The sequence below is a fragment of the Vigna unguiculata genome, chromosome 7 (assembly GCF_037176805.1).
Source record: "Vigna unguiculata cultivar grain cowpea cultivar isolate G323 ecotype 2 chromosome 7, ASM3717680v1, whole genome shotgun sequence".
In the NCBI taxonomy this organism is placed as follows: domain Eukaryota; kingdom Viridiplantae; phylum Streptophyta; class Magnoliopsida; order Fabales; family Fabaceae; genus Vigna; species Vigna unguiculata.
Genome location: NC_140798.1, coordinates 44243910 through 44264421, shown reverse-complemented (window position 1 = coordinate 44264421; position 20512 = coordinate 44243910). Strand labels below are relative to the sequence as shown.

At 30.6% G+C, this 20512-nt stretch overlaps 3 protein-coding genes across 3 annotated transcripts; all 3 read right to left on the bottom strand.

The window, feature by feature from the left end:
- Positions 1–3640: 3640 nt before the first annotated feature.
- LOC114191836 (cysteine-rich receptor-like protein kinase 26) lies at positions 3641–7046 on the bottom strand. The gene is made up of 7 exons (XM_028081257.2): positions 6122–7046; positions 5585–5704; positions 5196–5341; positions 4883–5093; positions 4548–4785; positions 4281–4431; positions 3641–4152 (listed from the first exon to the last, which is right to left on the bottom strand). Exons 1-7 carry the CDS (start codon positions 6927–6929, stop codon positions 3802–3804), a joined length of 2025 nt encoding a protein of 674 aa, XP_027937058.1. The 5' UTR covers positions 6930–7046; the 3' UTR covers positions 3641–3801.
- Positions 7047–10360: 3314 nt separating this feature from the next.
- On the bottom strand, positions 10361–13702 carry LOC114191839 (cysteine-rich receptor-like protein kinase 26). The gene is made up of 7 exons (XM_028081261.2): positions 12800–13702; positions 12547–12666; positions 12228–12370; positions 11909–12119; positions 11473–11710; positions 11073–11223; positions 10361–10952 (listed from the first exon to the last, which is right to left on the bottom strand). Exons 1-7 carry the CDS (start codon positions 13596–13598, stop codon positions 10602–10604), a joined length of 2013 nt encoding a protein of 670 aa, XP_027937062.1. The 5' UTR covers positions 13599–13702; the 3' UTR covers positions 10361–10601.
- A 4340-nt stretch (positions 13703–18042) lies between these two features.
- Positions 18043–18991, bottom strand: LOC114191846 (antimicrobial ginkbilobin-2-like protein). Its single transcript, XM_085665071.1, has one exon. The coding sequence runs from the start codon at positions 18921–18923 to the stop codon at positions 18141–18143; it is 783 nt and encodes a 260-aa protein (XP_085521197.1). The 5' UTR covers positions 18924–18991; the 3' UTR covers positions 18043–18140.
- Between the last annotated feature and the right edge of the window lie 1521 nt (positions 18992–20512).

The following is a 20512-nucleotide window of genomic DNA, read 5'->3' as shown; positions in this document are numbered from 1 at the left end:
AATAATAAGATATGTTACGTGATATGTGAATATTAAAAATTGTATAATAATTCTTACAAATATAATAAATATATGATTGTTAATGTGTGAATTCAAATTTCTTAATTAGAAACCAATTATTTTGGTAGCCAAAATCTGGTAGTTAATGTTAGTGACTATTTTAAAAATCAATTCATAATTGAAAATATTTTAATTATCAATTTAGAGACCAATTATAATTTTTTGAAACTTTTTTAGTTGTCAATTTAGTCACTATATAGTGACTAATTATTATTTTTTCACTAAAATTGGTCATCATTCAAATATTTTATTGTAGTGTACTACGACTTTATAAATTTTAGATACTTTATTAATAAGTAAGATATAAGTACGTGACACAACGACAAGTGTTATGTTATTTTATATAGAGTTGTCAAAATGGGACGCCCGGCCCAACCCGACTCGACCCACTACAGGTTGGTCACTTAGTGAGCCAACCCAACCTGGCTCACTTATAAGCGAGCCGAAAAACTTAAAACCCAACCTGGCCCACCACGGATTGGTGGGTTAAACGGGTTGGTTCACTAGCCCACTTAATTAAAATAAAATATAAATTTTTTCTTAAGTCATAAATTAAAATTTGGATTAAAATTTAAATAAACTTTAATACAATCCAAAATGATGTTAAACTCCAATACAAACCAAAATTTTAAAAAAAATTACTATCTAATATCAAAGCATTCTTATCACTTATCCCACTATAATATTAGAGTCTTGAATGGATAAATCACAATATTTTCATCTTTTGAAGCATCTTCTTTATCCCCATCTATTTGGAGTTGAAGTTAGGTTTCTATTTGTCAACCCACTAATGTGTTTGGTTAAAAAAAAAAAGCAGCCAAACATTGCAAAGTCCATAATTAATGTGTGTGACCATATAGGTTGGTGGGCCAACCCAGCTCACCACGGGTTCAACCCGAGTGAACCGGATTCTTGGTGGATTGGGTCAAAAATTGACATGTACTGAGATTTGTAAAAACAATTGAACCAAATCTGGTCCAAACTCGTGGTAGGCCAGGTTGCCAACAGGTTCTGATCCACTTTGACGACTCTAATTTTATATTAACAAAACAATCTTACATTTTTTAATATGTGGGACAAGTATACGTAGTCGTATATTAATCTAATCGTAATATAATTTTGTATTTACCAAAAAATGCTTCATATCTTTCAATATTTAAAATAAATAAATAAGATGATGAAATAATATAATAACTACGGTTAATCAGTTGATGAAAAAATTAAATAATATAAATTTAATCGAAAAATATAAAACCTTTAAGTATTCAATAAATAAAAAATTAAATAAGTGATCAATTGAAAATATCAAATTTTTGAACAATTTGAAACTTAATTATACTAGTAAACCCTAAATTCCCCCGAGCTATGGTTCATTATTTTATTTAAAGAACTGTTCTGAATGATAAAATGTCATTCACTCTGCTTTGACAATATAATTCATTGGCAAGTTGCTCAAGGCATCGCATTAAGGCGCCTTGAGAAATTATCAGTAAGATTGTTTTGTGACATTTTTTTTTATTAAGCTATAAGAAAAATTAAATGGACAGAGTAAAATACTGCAATTGTTAGCTTTATAATCAAATTTTATTTGGTTATTTTGAAATGAAACTTAGTTTTTCTTTTATTTTCATGGTGAATAAACAAATTTCTTTCAATTTCTATTGCTGGGACAGACCACCAAGCATAAATAAAAAAAGTCTACCATCATATATATATATATATATATATATATATATATATATATATATATATATATATATATATATCCTACAGAAAAAAATATTTTAGTACTTTCACGTTATAAAAAGAGCTAAATATTTTAAGATAGATTTTTTTTTTCATTGTTTTATTGTTTGAGAGAGAAATTAAGAAAGAAAATTAGTTTATCTTTTGAAATTTTATTTCTATTTGTTTTCCATTTTAATTTTTTTAGTTAGAGTGAACAATATTGTATTTTCTTTTTTCAGTAAAGTTATATTCTTGTGTATTATGTGTTCTGTTAATTTTATTTTTGTCTTTTATTTTAAGTGTGAGTTTTTATATTATTATTATGATATCAATAAGTTTGGTGATCTTACTTAACTACAATAAATTTAAATAACGTGTCATTTAAATGATTAAACATAATTAAAATATATGTCTAAATTAACTTTTCTCACAAAATTTATATTAAAGCATATAAATCATCTAAACATATTGTTAGACTTTTAGAACAAAATGTCAAATATAAACAGTGTTGGGAACATGTTTTCAGAAGATAGTCAAATGATTTTTTTTTTTTAATTATTCTAAAAGAAGACTAACAGATAAAATATAGAATACTGTCATTTAAGAGCGAAATTCTATTAAAAATGAGCTTAATGTTCATTTGTCAAGATTGATTCGGAAAAGTGGGAGGGAATAAATTTGATTGGATTAGAAGGTAAAATTTATGTTGTTTATTTCAAAAGATTTAAAGATGAAAGCGGACAAATTTAAAAATAAAATTTTTGAATAATTTAATTGATGTTAAAAGTAATTTAAAATTATATTTATATGAGTTAAATTTATTTTATAAAATAAATTTAATAAATAAATTTAAAAAAAAATATTTTAATAAAATCATAAATAAAATATAATATATTTACATATTAAATTTTTGGTTGATAAATAATTTAGATATTTAAAATATTAATTATTTTTGTAAACATAGTTGTAAAAGATATATTTTTATATTATTATCATAATTATGTAATATTAGTAGTGATAATTTATGTTATTAATTTATATAAATTAAAAAAATATGCAGATGAATCAATTTGAATTAAGGAAAAAAAAATAGAAAGAATCACGGTAATCTTACAAAAATCCTTCAAATTTTTACATATGAGAAAAGATGGAAAAATAATATAATCCATCGATTCTTTCCGATATCTCTCTCTTAAATCCCTCTGAATAGCGTAATTACCTTCAAATCATTATTCTATTGTTTCTCTGACTAGTAGTAAGTACATACTCTCAAGTTATCACGTTGTAAAGTCTCCCTAATTGTAGTGAGTTGTGAGAAAAATGGGTCTGCTTTGATTATTCTGGCATGTGAAAAGTGTAGTATTTTCCTGGACTCATTAACAACTATGACGTGGTCCTCTTTTTTTTTTTTTTTTTTCTGTGCTGTTTTCTCCTTGCCTGGAGTTTGGTGTAACGTTTGAAAGACTCATTTAATGGAAAAATAATACTGTGGTTCTTATTTTCTTCACTTCCGTATTTTATTTTTTATATGATTTAACGTGATCAATGTACTATTTTTTTAAAAAATTAATAACTCACACTAAATCAAATAAAAAAAAAGTTAAAAATGGAAATCAAACTAAATTTTCCTTTTAATGTTCATACTTTTATATTTCTACGAATTTATTTTATTATTATATTAGTATGAGAAAAAAAGACAACAGACAAAAATAATTGGTCTTAAATAGAATGAAAGCGTGTCCATTCGTAAACTATAAAAGAGTGGCAGTGAAGAAGAAAGAAAGATGAAAAGTCCGAGCATCTGAACAAATAGGAAATGAGGAAAAGCAACGGGACCATGCCAGCCAACCCAAGACAAAGCATAAATATTCTGCATAAAATCAATATCTGCGTTATTCAGGTACAATTAATTTTTCATTCCACTTAGAAGAATGTAAATTAAGCTTCACATTACAATCAAAACATTGAACAAAACAAAAAATTAAGATAAGCAGGTAACTTAAGTTTCAAAGTCTAGCGAGGGTATAGCTCAGTAATTGAAGCCTCATTTACTGAATATTGAGCTGATTTATTTGTGGATTCAGTCGATCCTGTTTCCCTTGAATTATGCTCCCATGCCAACATGTTCGGAAAGCTTCTTGTGCTACTACTCACAACAAATGCAGGTTCAGAAGGTACTGGGAGAGTGATAGAATAGCTATTAAGCATGAGAACAACAGAAGCCATGGTTGGTCTGGCAGCCATATCTTCTTGAACACATAGTAACCCAATGTGTATGCATCTCATCATTTCATTTCGCGAACCGTTGATTAATGTGGGGTCTACAATATTTGTAATTGTTCCATTCTTCCAGTTTCGCCATGTCTGCACGAATTGCTCAAATGCATGTTCGTTACTTCACACATTTCATTTGTAAAGTAGTTGTGTGAAGAAACAAGTAATTTTATGATAAGAGAGAGGGAAGATACAATGAGAAGAAAATAAAGACTTACAAAGCTCAATAGATCCTCCACTGTCTCCCCATGACGAGCACCAATGCTTTTTCGGCCACTTACAATCTCAAGAACCAGCACACCGTAACTAAAAACATCTGATTTTGTTGAAAACTGACCGTATATTGCATACTCAGGAGCCATATATCCACTGCGTGCCAACCACATGTACGTTTAATCACTATGAAGCTTCAGTATAACATGTTTTACTTCACAGTTGATTCAAATTAAGTTTCTACAACAATTACATTATATTCTCTGACTTACTAGGTTCCAACAACTCTATGTGTATTTGCTTGAGTCTGATCAACGTGAAAAAGTCTTGCCATCCCAAAATCTGATATCTTAGGACACATGTTTTCGTCCAGGAGAATGTTGCTTGCTTTGAGATCTCGGTGTATAATTCGTAGTTGAGAATCCTCATGGAGATAGAGAATGCCTCTTGTAATACCTCTAATAATTTGGTAGCGCATTTGCCAATCCAACTGTGTTTTCTTTATTGGATCTATATATACAAATGGAAACCATATGAATATTATAAAGCAATTTTAGTTGGTCTCAAATCAAAACTAGAGTAACAGTTTAATTAAGCAGTAAATTACCAAATATGAAGTAATCAAGACTTTTGTTAGGAACAAATTCATAGATAAGCAGCCTTTCTCTTCCTTCCAAGCAGAAACCAATTAGTCTAACTAAATTTCGGTGTTGAAGCTTAGCCAATAAAAGCACTTCATTCTTGAACTCTGTATCTCCTTGCCCAGAAGCACTTGACAACCTTTTGACAGCAATTGATTGTCCATCGGAAAGCTGACCCTGAAAATATATCAGCCAAGACAGTACATATCCGTGAGACAAATTGCATGATGTATCATATATTTTGATGAAAGTTTTAACCGAATGAAATTATGATCTTACTTTGTAGACAGCTCCAAACCCGCCCTGTCCAAGCTTATTAGAATCAACAAATTCATTTGTGGCAACTCGGATGGTTTCAAATTTGAATTGCAATGACTCAGCAAGTGTAACTTCATCTTCATCGTCACTGTCCTCTTTTTTTCCAACTTCACATGCATGAGGACAGGGGTAACATTAGTGACTATTTGAAAGTGAATGCAAGAAAAAAAAAATTACAGAAAGAGAAAATTTTCAAATAATGAAAAACAGCAGGAAATGGCTAAATATATTTCCCCGGTTACCTGCCAAGAACTAATTTGAACAAAACGCATTTTGAACAAAGGAATCATTTATACTTTTTTTTTACTACATATGACGGCAAATCCATGTTTAGAGTGTCAGAGACTTACTTTCAATTTCTTTTCCTGGCTTCCTCACTATAAGATATATACATAAAAGACTGAACGCTAAAACAACACTAGCAACTGGCACTGCTATAGCCATGATGGTTCGTGACGTGTTGCTCTTTCCTGTAGAAACCAGAATCCTCGGTCACAGATTAAGAATAATAAAATATCCAAAAGTCCAACATGAACCTAAATTTTAAAATTTTATTACCGTATAAAAGTGCATACGAATTTTCAACAGAAAGAATAACTTTCACTTCGGCAGATGAATAAGTAAAACACAACAGCTCAGACAGCGGAAAAAGTGTTGAAACAAAGCCAAAAGTGTCGTGGGAGAAAACTTTTCCATAAACCTTAAAAGATAAATAAAGGAATAAAACCAAGTTCTCAGTAAATTAAAAATTGAATAAAAAATAAAAAATTGATTTATTTTTCGTACAAACTTTTATGCATATGCTTTTGGTGACACCCCTTTAAGTCAACTTGCAAGTATTTTTGGTATTGGATGAGGAATAAGTCGTGAATGGAGAAGAAGAATACCTTGCGAATGTAAAGAAGTGTTGTTGGTGAAGCGAGAGGGTGGTGGGGTGGTTGTTGGTGGTGGTGCATCTGTGTCTAGCTTGAGTGTGGGTCCATAGAAGAGATAAGGGTCAAATCTAATTCTACAACTGGGCTTCAAAACATTGCCTCCAGCCCTGCCCCTACAGCAATCTGGGATTTGTGAGACAGCTTCATCCAAACACTTGGTGCAATCTTCGGAAGACAAATCAGGCGTGCACTGCGTGTAACCGTATATTGTTTGAAAATCAGGAGCAGATGCACTTCCTGTAGCATACTTACGACGAGAGTCACCGGACGCAGCTGTGCGTGTTAGATTCCTCATCAAGCTTTTAAGCGTTGCGTTGAATTGCTCAACCGAACCCCTTACTTCCAACGTTAAATAGAGCAGCACCGTAGGTTGATTCTCCATGAGGCCAATTATGGAGCGGTTAGAGTAGCGCAAGGAGCATTCCCCATCCCACACAATTGCCTCTTTCTGGTTTGGACATTCCTTTGTGAGAGTCACTCTGGAATCGTTGAGACATTTGAGGCATTCTTCCTGTGTACGGTCCCCTCTGCAGACCCCAACGGCGTGTGCTTTGTCCGTGCCTTGGCCATGAGAGAAGTTGTAGAAACCGTAGTTGATTTCGGCGTGGGTAGAGAAACTGGATAGGAGGATGTTGAGGTTGTTGTAGTAAGTGCTGTTGACTGTGTAGTTGCCGTTGTTGTTATCACATGATGTCTGAGCGCTGGCCCCCGATATGATTACGATGACACAAACACAGAAGAGAAAGAAAATTGCAGTCATTGTGATTCAGGAGGAGCAACACAAGGAAGGAAAGGATGAGGATTGAAGCTTACGTAAGGAGCTTTTCTTGCAGAGTGTGAACTGTTTGACTCAGTCACTACAAAAAGTTTACTGCTCAACTCAATGGAAAAGAAACTAAAGGTTACGAAAGCCGTTTCCGATGCGTAATAGATGGAAAAAGAAAAAAATTGATCGAATATTAAATTTTGACAATTTTTTTTTTACAATATAAATTGTTATTTTTTAAATGGTTTTTGAATTTTAGAAATAAAATAAAAAAAATGGAAAATCACTTAAAAAAATAATATTTAAGTTTATAAGAGAAAGTTGTCAAAATTTAGTAGTCAAAAAATCATTTTTCTAATTTTAAGGAAAACGAGGTTTTCACAATTTCTTTTTGACAAAAATTCACAAACTTTATATAATAAGATTTAAGTAGATTAATTTTTTATTTTTTAATTAAAAAGAAGTAATAAAAATAATATTTTTATTTTATTTTATTTTATTTTATTTAGTAGTTTGTTAAATTTTGTCAAAAAAAAAACTTGTTAATGAATATTTTTCTAATTTTAAAACAATATCGGTAAAAATAAATTATCATAGTAGAATATGTTTTTTCTAAAAACTTTTTTTATTAATGTGATTATTTAGTTTTTTTAATAGAAGTTAAAAAGTTAGGAAAATTATATAGATAAATCTATTATTCAGACACGTTAGAAAAGTGAAGAAAAATTATATAGATATAATCTATTTGAAATTTAATAACAAGCAAAATTAAAAGACGATAACTGAAAAAACCTGGCGTTGATTAAGTCAGTCTGCTCCCGCGTCAATTGGTGGTCCAAAACACGTAAGAAACCAACCACAAAAATTACTCTTAACTGGTTATTAAAACATCATTTTAATATGAAAAAAGTTTAAAAAAATATGAAAACACATCTATTTGATAAGGATTAGAACTAAGTATACATTATTTAACAACTATTATTTTAAAAAAAAAAACCATATAATTTAGTAATTTATATTTTTATACAATATTTATACCTTAACATTAATGATATTAATATTTGACTCATTTTGGATGCAAAACTTTTATCGTTAATTGACACTACTGTATTTTATTAAAATTTAATTTGCTATATTTATTTTGATTTTTTATTAATACTTTGCAAATTAGGAACTCATAAAGTTATGCTTTATTTATATTTTAGTGTTATAAAGTTATGACTTTATTTTTGTTTAATAATATTTTTATACCATTTAACAATTATTGTTATCATTATTATTATTATTATTATTATTATTATTATTATTATTATTATTTTATTTGTTTGATTGCAATCCAAATGCGATGGAACTATTAAATATTCTTCATTTGGTTTGTCGATTCATCTGATTTTCAAAAACACTAAATATTATAGTAATACATATGGTTTTTGAAAAATTAATTTTTTTAATATATTTAAAAAAATTGAATGAAATTATTTTATAAAAGGTAAAAAAGAATTACATCTAATACAACTTTTATCAAATATTAGAATGCTAATTTTGTTTACAAAATTGTATCCATTCAATAATTAATTTAATTGAAATTAAATAAAATTTTAAGCTAGTCAAATTATTCATATTTTGATATATTTAAAAAAAATGTTATATAGATTTGGATTTATATAAATGCAATATTAAATAATTTTAAATTAATAAAATACTTTGTATGCATAATTTCATGAAAAGAACTTTCAACTTAAAGACGATTTCTAAAAAAAACAATGAAAAAATATTGAACTACGTAACATCTGATAACAATAATATTAGATTTAAAATAACTCGCGATTTATTTTTAGAAGATTAAAACCAAGAAATAATATATAAATTATTAATTTTATTTACATATTCCTGTTTAAGAAATTCATAAGTAGTATTTCCCTTCCTCCGAGAATAAAGTACCAAAGAGTCTAACTATTTTTTATTTTTCTGAAGTTGGTTCCTGATGGTCTATTTGGTGGAGAGAAAAAAAAATCTAGGAGAAGGATGAAAGTAGGGATGGCAATGCGGGTCGGTTTGGCCCGTTTAGGCTCGATCCGCATAAAGCTTATACAATGCGGGTTGGCCTGATCCATCCCTCACATTTTATGCGGGCTGCAAACACTGGTTCGTTCCGTCTCGTACTTGGTATGTGGGCTTGCGAACTGGTACACTTTTTTTTTATGATAAAAATTTTAATTTTTAAAAATTGAGAAACTTTAAGAAGTTCACAAAATTAAGAAAAGACTTTGGGGAGTTGGATGATAAATTGATAATTCAACATTTTCATATTTATATTCATACTATGACATACACAATGTATTCTTTAAATTTTAGCACATTAAAAAATACATAATATTTGTCTCTTCCAGTTATACAAGGATTTGAAACGTTAATGTAAAAGTTCACATAAAAAGTAATTAATATATACAAGTGCAAGTTTTTTTTTATGCGGGCTTGCAGGCCAGCCCGCGCGGGCTGCAGGCTTATGTGAGCCTGTGGGCTCACTACCCTGGCTCGCCCCGCATTTTTTTCGCGGGCCTGCGGGCCGACCCGACGGACTAGGCCAGTGATGAAAGTAATTTTTATTGTTTGGTTGAAGAAAAGAGAGTTAAAATAATAAATTACTTTTTAATTATTTATATTCATCATTATTTCTCATTTCAAGACAAAATCATATGGTTCAGTTGGATGGTATAAAGTTAGACTTGTTGCAAAAGAATATAGTCAAGAGTATGGATCTTTGGGACACTTAGTTTCAGTGTCTTTTGTTTTCTTCTACGTCGTCTTTAGACTTGCATGCTTATTATGATGTGGATTGGAATGGTGATCCTAATGACTAGAAATCCACTACTGGATGGTGTAATCTTTCTTGGTGATTCATTTATATCATGGAAGAGTAAGAAACAAGATGTTAAATCTCGATCATCCATAGAAACTGAGTATTTGACTACCTGTGAAGTTATTTGGTTGTGTTGGTTACTTGCAGATATGAATGCCTATTTGAAAGATCTTATGCCTCTACATTGTGATAATAAAAGTGTTATTCACATTGCTCGCAACTCTGTTTTTCATTAGCGAACCAAGCATATTGAAACATATTGTTATTTTACTGGTCATCATTTTCAACTTGACACTATATCTTTACCATTTGTTTCTTTGGTTCTACAGATTGCAGATATATTTACTAAGTTGCACTCCATTTTACGTTTTCATTCTTTATTTTTTTTATTTGACAAACTCTCAATGCATTTAGTAGTAACATTGTCAATTTGAAGGATGTTAGCATAGACTCCATATTTTAGGCCCATCTACTTTTGGCTCTTAGGATTAACTTTATATATATATATATATATATATATATATATATATATATATATATTACAAAATTGGAAACCAGATTTTGAAGATGAATATTACAGAAATGTTAGTGTAGAGAGAGGACCAAGCTGTGCCACTGGCAGAATAATAGTAACACACACTTCATGTCATATCACAGGTTTCAGTCTCGGTTTAGAGAAAGTACGTGTGCTGTACATATTTAAACAAGATACCGCACCAACATTTTACTCGACTTTCCAAGACATTGTATTTTGGTTTAAGACAAGAAACATGAATGATGAATGAATCCACTGTGATTATCAACTTCTATCGGGGATGTAGCTCAGTAATTGAAGCTTCATTTTCTGATTCTTGAGCTGATTTAAGTATCGGTTCACTTGATCCAGTTTCCCTTGAATTATACTCCCATGACTGCATCTCTGGAAAGCTTCTAGTTCTACTGTTCATATAAAATGCGGGTTCTGCAGGAATAGGGAGACTCAGAGAATGGCTATTAAGCATCAGTATAATGTTAGCCATGGTTGGTCTGTCAACTAAATTTTCTTGAACACAGAGTAAACCAATATGGATGCATCTCAGAATTTCATTCCGTGAATTGCTCTGGAGTGATGGATCTACAACATTTATAGCCTTCCCTTCCTTCCAGTTTCTCCAAGCCTGCAAAATTTGTTATCAGATTATGGATTCACTTATACATTAACGTTTTGGAGCATTAAATTTTCTAATCCATAATTTAGGTGGCAAAGAAGAAACAACAGTGACAAAAGAAAGACTTACGAAGCTTAGTAGATCTTCCATGTTCTCCCCATTATTGATTCCACTGTTTTTCTGGCCGCTTACAATCTCAAGCACCAGCACACCAAAACTGTAGACGTCTGATTTCACTGAAAATTGTCCATGCATTGCATACTCTGGTGCCATATATCCACTGTATTCCAGTAAGACGGAATTTTAGTCATACCTCATAAATATTATGACTCATCTGAGTATAAAAAATTTTCATCTATTTGTCGGTGATTTTCTTAACAAAGCATTACATTTTGAATTCCGATTGCTATAAAAGTATTTTATGCTATCACTCAAAAGTTGAACAATTGAAAAGTAGATGTTAAAACTTCTCATTGATAGTTTATGAAATTAAAGTCTTGTATAATATAAGCTATGCTGTAATACTTACTAAGTTCCAACGATTCTACTCGTATTTATTTGAGTTTGATCCATTAAAACTAGTCTTGCCATACCAAAATCTGCTATCTTTGGATTCATCTCTTTGTCCAAGAGAATATTACTTGCTTTGAGATCACGATGTATAATCCGTAGTCGAGAATCTTCGTGAAGGTAGAGAATGCCTCGAGCAATACCTTTAATGATTTTGTAGCGCGTTTCCCAGTCCAATTGAGGTTTCATGGTTGGATCTGCATATAGGTCATCAGTTTTAACGCTATATCAATAATTAGGATTTGTCTTGTCTCAGACCAGAACTGAAATTTAGAGCGACTTTCTAATCATGCAATAATTTTAGACCTACCAAATATGATTATGAAGGCTTTTATATGTCTTGAATCAGTACTACGTAAGAGAAACAAATAAAATTATGCAGATGTTGAACTTACCAAATATGAAGTAATCAAGACTTTTATTAGGAACAAATTCATAGACAAGTAGCCTTTCTCTTCCTTCCAGGCCGAAGCCAAGTAGCCTAACTAAATTTCGATGCTGAAGCTTGGCCACTAAAAGAACTTCATTCTTAAATTCCAAATCCCCTTGCCCAGAATCCCTTGACAACCTTTTGACAGCAATCTCTTGCCCATTGGAAAGCTGACCCTGAAAATACACGATTCAAGGATAGTAAATCAATCTAGGCCAAGTTAACGTATATAACATATTTTGATGAAGAGGTGTTATTTATCTGAACGAAAACTGAAGTCTTACTTTGTAAACAGCTCCAAACCCGCCTTGTCCAAGTTTATTGTAATCAGCGAATTCATTTGTAGCAACACGTATGGTGTTGAAGTTGTATTGCAATGACTCAGCAAATGAGACTTCATCTTCGTCACTTTCTACTTCACTTTCAACTTCATAAGCATAGGGACTCGAGTGAGATTTGAGTAAAAAACAACATCGAGAGATAAAATTTCACAATTAAAAACGAGAAGCAATATGGTCAAGTTATACTATATCGGATCAATGACTTTTCAATTAAAATCAATGACTTTTATAACAAATGATGGTAAATCCAAGTTAGACTTACATTTAATTTTTTTTCTTTGCTTCCTTAGGCTTAAATAGACGCAAAGAAGAGCGAGCAGCAAAACAACACAAGCAACTGGCACTACTATGGCGATGATAGTCCGTGCTGTGTTGCTCTTTCCTGCACCAATCAGAATACTGAGTCTATGGATTAAGATTAATAAACACATACTTAAGGTCACCGCAAATTCAAAATCACTTACAAAAGTTGTAATCATTAGACGTGAGCAATTTGAGTAAAACATAAGAAATACCTTGTGAAGAAGAAGTGTTGTTGGTGGAAGGTGAAGGTGGCGTATCAGGGACTAGTTTCAGCGTAGGTCCATAGAAGATATAAGGGTCAAATCTAATTCTACAACTGGGTTTTACAACATTGCCTCCAGCCTTGCCACTACAGCACTGTGGGATAATTGAGACAGCTTCATCCAAGCACTTAGCGCAATCTTCAGATGACAAATCAGGAGTACACTGTGCTTGACCGTATATGGTTTGAAAATTTGGAGCAGGAATACTGCCAGTGGCATACTTACGGCGAGAGTCACCTGATGCAGCTATGCTTGTTAGATTCCTCATTAAGCTCTCCAACGATGCATTGAATTCTGACACCGAACCCGTTACATCTAAATTGTAGTAGTTATCATCCGTAGGTTGGTTTTCCATAACGCCAAATATGGAGCGGTTAGTGTAGCGCAACATGCACTCTACCGTCCACATAATGGCCTCCTTCTGGTTTGGACAACTCTTTTGCAGAGACACTCTGGAATCATTGAGGGATTTAAGGCACTCATCGGGTTTAAGATCACCTCTGCAGAGCCCAATGGCGTATACTGCGTCCTCACCTTGGCCATATGAGAAATTGTAGAAACCGTAGTCGATTTGTGTGTGGGAAGAGAAGCTGGATAAAAGGGTGTTGAGGTTGTTGTGATAGGTGCTGTTTATTGTGTAGTTGCCTTTGCTGTTATCACATGGTGTTTGGGCACTGCTCTGTGATATGATTACGATGACACAGAGAAAACGGAGAAAGAAAAAGAGGGTGAAAGAAACAGAGGACATTGTAGTCTTCTTCTTCTTCTGTTATGAATTCTGATCCAAGCCACATTTACATAAGTTTTTAGCGTTTGACTTTTTCTTCTGTTGTTTAATGTGTAGTGTTTGATTGATAACCACTTATGTCTTCTTCCCTTCATTGGAAGGGAGTAAACGTCACCTCCTATGGAGTATTTATATAGTGGATTTTGTTAAATAAGTGTTACGTGTACGAGGGGTATCACCGGAGAGATTAAACACCGATGAGATTTGAGTTTAACATATAAGTAATTGACACCACTTTCAACCCAAAACTTTAAAGTTATGAATTTATGAATTTTTATCTTTATATAATGCTCTACTTTTTCATTTATAGCCAATGTAAAACTTAAACACACACTAGAATTCTTAATAATAAGAACTCGTTATTTCTTTTTAAGTTTTTAATCGATAGATGAAAATGTATTTTAAATGTAAATTGAATGAGCCATATACAAATGAATTTGATGGAAGTATAGTTTAGGTGTTGAAACTTGACCCTTGAATATAATCTCTACATATTGTAATTGATGATCTCGGAATGAGGTGAGAAGCTTTTGACAGTATATGCTAGTGCAGTTTAGTTTAATGAAGAGGCCGTCTTTGCGATTAATATTTAACTCTAAATGTTTGACAGTTTCAACACGAATGAGAGGATCCTTTTGTTTTGGTATTTTTACCCGTCCTCACCTCCCACAAATATTAGAAGATGTCAAAGTTTTATGAGCGTGTTCGTACACAAATATCACATTCTTGGCAGTTAAGAAAATTAATTATCCATGTGAAGATAATCAAATGAAAATAAAAAGTAGTACCATAATTTCTCCATGTCTTAGCCTCGTTATCGCTGTGCTGGATAAAATCATCTCGACGCTGAAAAATAAATGAGTTTTGAAGAGGTTGTTAAATTAGTTTATTATATTATTTATTCAGTTGATAAATATAAATAATAAAAATTGATATATTAATTTTAAAATTTAAAAGAAAAATTTAAGCCTAATCATTTTAGGAAAAAATTGTAAGGAAAAGACTAAAGTCTCCCTAATTACAGTGAATTGTGAGAAAGAATGGGTCTGAGTTGATTATTGTGTCCAGGTGAAAAGTGTACTATTTCCATGGACTGATTAAGAACTATGGCGTCGTCTTCCTTTCTTTCTGTGCTGTTTTTTCCTTGCGCCATTATGGAGTTTGGTGTGACGGTTGGCAGACTCATTCCATTAGAAGTGTTCGTGCTCTTATATTTCTATAAATTTATTTTATTATTCTATTATTATGAGAAAAAAGGACAGACGAAAAGAATTTGCCATACATAAATATCGGTCGATGACAAACATGATGATGAAATTGTTGGAAAAATTTAAATGTGAGTTAAAGGCTACGTAGGATTAAATACTATATAAAAATAAAGATATTATTTTAAAATTTTTAGTTAAAGGCGGTGAGAAATGAGATGAAAAGAAAGGCATTTAAACATATAAAAAATGAGGGAAAGCAAAGAAAACATAAATATTTTGCACAAAATCATATCCGTATTATTCAGGTACAATTTATTTTTCATTCTACTTATAAGCATGCAGCTTAAGCTTCACAATAACCAGGGATAGAACAATCAAAACATTGAACAAAACAAAAAGCTACGATAAGCATGTAACTTTAAACTACCCCTATTGTATCAAATTCTAGCGAGGGTATAGCTCAGTAATTGAAGCCTCATTTACCGAATATTGAGCCGATTAATGTGTGGATTTAGTCGATCCTCTTTCCCTTGAATTATGCTCCCCTGCCAATATGTTTGGAAAGCTTCTTGTGCTACTATTCACAGTAAATGCAGGTTCAGAAGGTAATGGGAGACTGATAGAATAGCTTCTTTGTTTGTCTTTTCCTATTTGCGATGATACTACTGTTTAGTTTGCTCCTTATATTCTTTGTTGTTCGAGTCTTCTTATAAACTGTTATTTTAATTTCTTTGCTCTTAAAGCAATATTTTGTTAACGATTTCATATTTAGTCTATGTTCAAAGCATTGTAATCATGTTTATAAGTAACCTTGCTATATAATCAAACGAAACAAAAATTAATGGCATAATTTCACCATGAAAAGGTTCCAACAAAAATATTACATTTTTTTAATTAAGAAAATTAATCATTCATGTGAATAATCAAATGAAACAAAAATTAGTGGCATAATTTCACCATGAAAAGGCTGTTAATTAGTTTATTATATTATAAATATTTGATAAAATTATGTATTTAGTTGATAAATATAAATAATAGAAATTGATATATTAATTTTAAAACATTTTTAAGCCTATTGAATTATTTTTTTTATAAAAATAAATTATTTTGACAACCATATTTTTGGACCACCATCTTTTATTAAAGGGAAAAAAGTATTTTGGCTCAAGCGTCTATGGATAACATTTCTTATATAACTGTTTTTTCTAACAAAGTATTAATTTATGGGAATGTAGTGTGAGAATAAAAAAGAAGTTACGGTGTCAAGAAATTAGTGTTCTTTAATAAAAACAAATATAACATGTGAAGGATAATTTTGTGATTATATTATTTAAAAACTAAAGGATGTTAAACTATCAAAACTGATTAATATAAATGAAAAAGGTCTAACTAAATGGCGGTTGATGAACCACCCGGTACGTTAGGGTTCGAACGACCGCATAAAAAGTTGACTTCATAGTCATCATATTACGTAGGTGTTTTAATAAAAAGTATTCGTTAAGGTTCTAATATATTAATAACTAACCTTAATGGATTAAAGAAGAAAAGAAAAAACGAAAAGACAGACAAACACCTTTCTCTCTCACATTTTTTTTTTATATATATATATATATATATTCATGCATTCTTAAATATAAGTTTATCTTGAACTAGAATTAAATTAACCGTCTAATTCTGCAGATTTTGGAGTTTGCCTTAATTAGAAACAAATTATTTGGAAGTGTTCTTTCTTTTAGCATAAAGAAAACAGGTAGCATTATTAGTCTGAAAAATATTTTTTTTACATAATCTGACAATCCACTTTTAGAAATATATAAAAAATGAAAAATTAATTAGTGAAATAGTAGATATGGAATGTATGTAAAAATTTGTTCATTGTGAAAATAATAGTACCTATTAATTTTGATGGTGAAAACTTGGCGTATATAATAAAAGCACTTCACAACCTTGGAAAAGAATTAGCGACTATATTTATTCGTGATCAATGCATGTAAGAAAAAAAATAGAAGTCAGAGTTATAGTTTGAGGGAAATAGCTTAATTTCTCTATTTATCCTAAAAAAGCGCCCTTGGTAGAGTATAACTGATCAGATGGGGTCTGTTTAATTTAATTTTCAACCCTTTGTAATTAAATTGAATTAAGTTTTGTCTTTTGTATTTAACAAATCAAGTTGAATCGGATTGAATTATCCGAATGAATATTTCTTTTAAATATTATAAAAAATAGATATAATCATTTTTTTAATAACTATAAGGTAATAATAATATTTATGTAATAAAAATAAAAATATTCTTATAATGAAATTATCAAACACGTAATTTTTTTTTATCATATATTTAGTAAGTAATCCCATTAGGTTGAATCCAAAATTTATAAACTCAGTTTTAATTGAGTGTATTGAATAAATCTTAACCCAACGATTTGTAGTTGTGTGGGAATAAATACGTCTTCTTTTATTTTCTTTTATTTTATTGAGTAATAATATTTTTACTCACTTTTTTTATTCATCATTAATTCATCGTTTTCGACATCTTCAATTATTTATTTTAATTTTATTTATTTTTTCTAAAATTCAACGGTTAAAAGTAAAACCTATTCAAATTAATTTAAAGTTTCTTGTGTGTGGAAACAATAGTTTTCAAAGTATTAAGTATTTAATTATTATTTTAATTAATTCTTTTACTCTGTACATAAATAAAATATAAGGTATAATTATTGATTTTGTCTCCTATTTTTTTTATTTTGTTTAATTTGGTCTTCTTATTATTTATTAATTCAATTTAATCTTCTAATTATATCAAAAGGTTTAATTTTGTCATTTTCGTTAAGTTAGCGTTATCATTGTACCATGACACGTGTTAAGTCGTGAAATTTTTAATTTTTTAATTTTTTATAGAGATATATAAACTGTTATCGTCGTATCATGTGACAATTGACCGATTGTGACATGTGACAATAGTAATAATTATTTTCGATCTAGTGCTATATTTAAATTTTTTATTCAATTTAGTCCATTTGTCCTTTAAAAAGATTTAATCTTGTCCTCTCTAATTTGATAGACCAAATTAGTAAATAAATTTAATTAAAAAATATATATATATATATATATATAAATAATTTTTAGAATTTATAAATCAAATTACTATACTTAAATATTTAAATTATTTTATTTTTTACCTATATAAAAGATTTCGAAGTATCGAAATATTATGGGTCTTTATTTATATTAAAATTCACAAAACTACGTTAGTTTTGTTTCTTAACCGAGTTTTAAAGCTTAGAAAGGAAACAACTGTTAAGGGGCGGATGCCGGAGGCCCAAAGAAAGGAAAATCGGTTTCGTACCTCACGTAACAGCTAGGTCTAATAATTCTGGCACCTATCCTGTTATTACAGCACCGTGGAAGTTCAGCGATGGACTGGACCAAGCAGTCAAGGCACTGAGGCCCACTTAAATCAGGGGTGCACTGTGCAAGCCCATATATGACTTGCTGATCTGGGCCCGTGGCATTGGACGCCGCGTATTTCCGACCATTGACAGCCGACGCCGCGGTGTCTCGGAGGCCATCCAGAAGCTTCTTCACCACTCGATTGAACTGATCGGCGTTGGGTGCGTCGTGGAGGTTCCAAACAAAGTAAGCAGGCCCAATTTCGTCGAGGCCCGTTATGGTGCGATCGGAGTAGCGCAGCATGCACTTCTCGTTCTCGTACCACCCGATGGCCTCCTTCCGGTTGCCGCAAACGCGGGTGAGGTTGGCTCTGGTTTGGGCGAGGCACTTGCTGCACTCTGTTGATGTGACGTCACCTCTACACTGCCCAATGGCGTTGGCACTGTATGTGTCCTTGCCCCTTGAGACGCTGAAGAAACCGTTTCTGGACGCATAGATACCGACGAGGGTGAGAGCGGTCTTCAGGTTTTGGCTATAGATTCCATCGGTTGCGTAGTTTCCTCTGTCGTTGTTGGAGTCGCAGAAGTAGTGGAAGTCTTCTGAAGTTACATCGCCTTTGGCTTGAGATGTCATTGTAGCCATGAAAACCAGAAAACAAAGAAAGCACGTCAAGAAATAGCAGCTACCCATTATGGCTGTGCTCTTCCAATAACAACTAACGATTGGATGCCTCAGGTTTTAAATACCGCTAAGCTTTTATAGCCGAGGGATTCCAACCTGTATCTCCATTCATATTAACACATAGTTAATTGCTATCTTATTTATGTTACTGAATATAAATAAAAATTCGAATTTAGAAAAACTAAAAGTATTTTTAGTCAAAATTAGGAGTGTCATGGTGAGAGTTAATTTGGTTCCTTAGGGTTCATAGTATCCTAAAATTGAGTCACTTCAACTCAAATTCACTTCTTGATAACCCTAATTCAATCCAACATAAATTAGTTGGTTAGTGGTTAACTAATATGTTTTTTTTTTTAATTTATTTTATATATTTATTATATCATAATTCGATTTTTTGAAAAACTGAATTATGACTTGTTAACAATTTTTTTTTTTTAAGAACAATCACCTATATAAGTTTTTGGGTACAGATATAAAAAAGTTGATTTATATGAATGAAGTTTGAAGAAATTTATTTATGTAAATTTCTATAAAAGTATATTTTTATCTGAGGAGAAGTATATTTATAAATTAAGATGTTTAATAGTTTTGGTATATTATCGAGAAAAAATACCTAGTCATATATTACGGGAAAGATTTTTAGAGTGCATTAGCTTAACTCGTGAGAATATCAAATTTTTTTTACTTATCAAAAAATAAAAGTAACTGAATCTTACAGTAAAAATGAAAAAAAAAATGATTGGTTACATATGCTTCTTTGGTGTATCGTTTGAAGTTGGCTTTATAATCCTTTATACCTAAATTTTCCAATAATTCTCTTAATTATTTCAATGATTAAAATAGTAGTCAATATAATATTTAACTTAATTAGATGTTCCCACTAAGATCGATTTTGATTGTCCTAAATATAAAGAGATGAGATATGATTGGGCTTTGGTGTGTATAACATGGTTTTCCATTACAGTATCATCCAAATCTTTGTGGTGCTCTATGTGAATCTTCCCTCTCACAAAGTTGTTATTCATAGCTGGCCTCCACGATAATTGTATTATGATTAATTATTGCCTGAATTTTCTTTTTCCAATTTGATGAGAATTTTTTTATTAACCATGTATGAACAATATCTGGTTTTTATTTGGGTAGCAGAATATGATGGATATGTATTTTCTTGTCTTCATTTTTATATTTATTTTTAAGATAATTTTTATTTTATTATACTCTTAATTATATATATATTTTTTTTCGTTTATGTAATTTTATTTAAAGATATATCAAATTCTTTTTAAGATATATATGTGATTATTTTTTTTTCTTACCACATTTAATTTCATATTAATTAAAAGTTTCTACAACGATTTAATTATACTTATCCCTTTTACTTTTATGGTGTCTTTTAAGAACAAAATTATGATGAACCATATTTGAAAGTGAATAATATCTCTAATATATATATATATGACTAACAACGATTTTATTATTAGACTTAAATTTGAACACTTTTATTTATGTTTTATACTTTTATTTGTTATTTCCTTTTATCATGTAAAATCCTTTTTTTTTATGACTTTTTATATATTTTTTATTTATTTATTCTCATA

Excerpts from the sequence above, each read along its gene's own strand:
- LOC114191836 (XM_028081257.2), bottom strand. The coding sequence starts at position 6,929 with ATGACTGCAATTTTCTTTCTCTTCTGTGTTTGTGTCATCGTAATCATA. Across the intron at positions 5,705-6,121 it reads CACTTCTTTACATTCGCAAG|GAAAGAGCAACACGTCACGA; the intron begins GTATTCTTCTTC and ends TGGTTTCTACAG. Across the intron at positions 4,153-4,280 it reads TGGAGGATCTATTGAGCTTT|ACATGGCGAAACTGGAAGAA; the intron begins GTAAGTCTTTAT and ends CAATTCGTGCAG.
- LOC114191846 (XM_085665071.1), bottom strand. The coding sequence starts at position 18,923 with ATGGGTAGCTGCTATTTCTTGACGTGCTTTCTTTGTTTTCTGGTTTTC.
- LOC114191839 (XM_028081261.2), bottom strand. The coding sequence starts at position 13,598 with ATGTCCTCTGTTTCTTTCACCCTCTTTTTCTTTCTCCGTTTTCTCTGT. Across the intron at positions 12,667-12,799 it reads CAACACTTCTTCTTCACAAG|GAAAGAGCAACACAGCACGG; the intron begins GTATTTCTTATG and ends TGATTGGTGCAG. Across the intron at positions 10,953-11,072 it reads TGGAAGATCTACTAAGCTTC|GCTTGGAGAAACTGGAAGGA; the intron begins GTAAGTCTTTCT and ends CAAATTTTGCAG.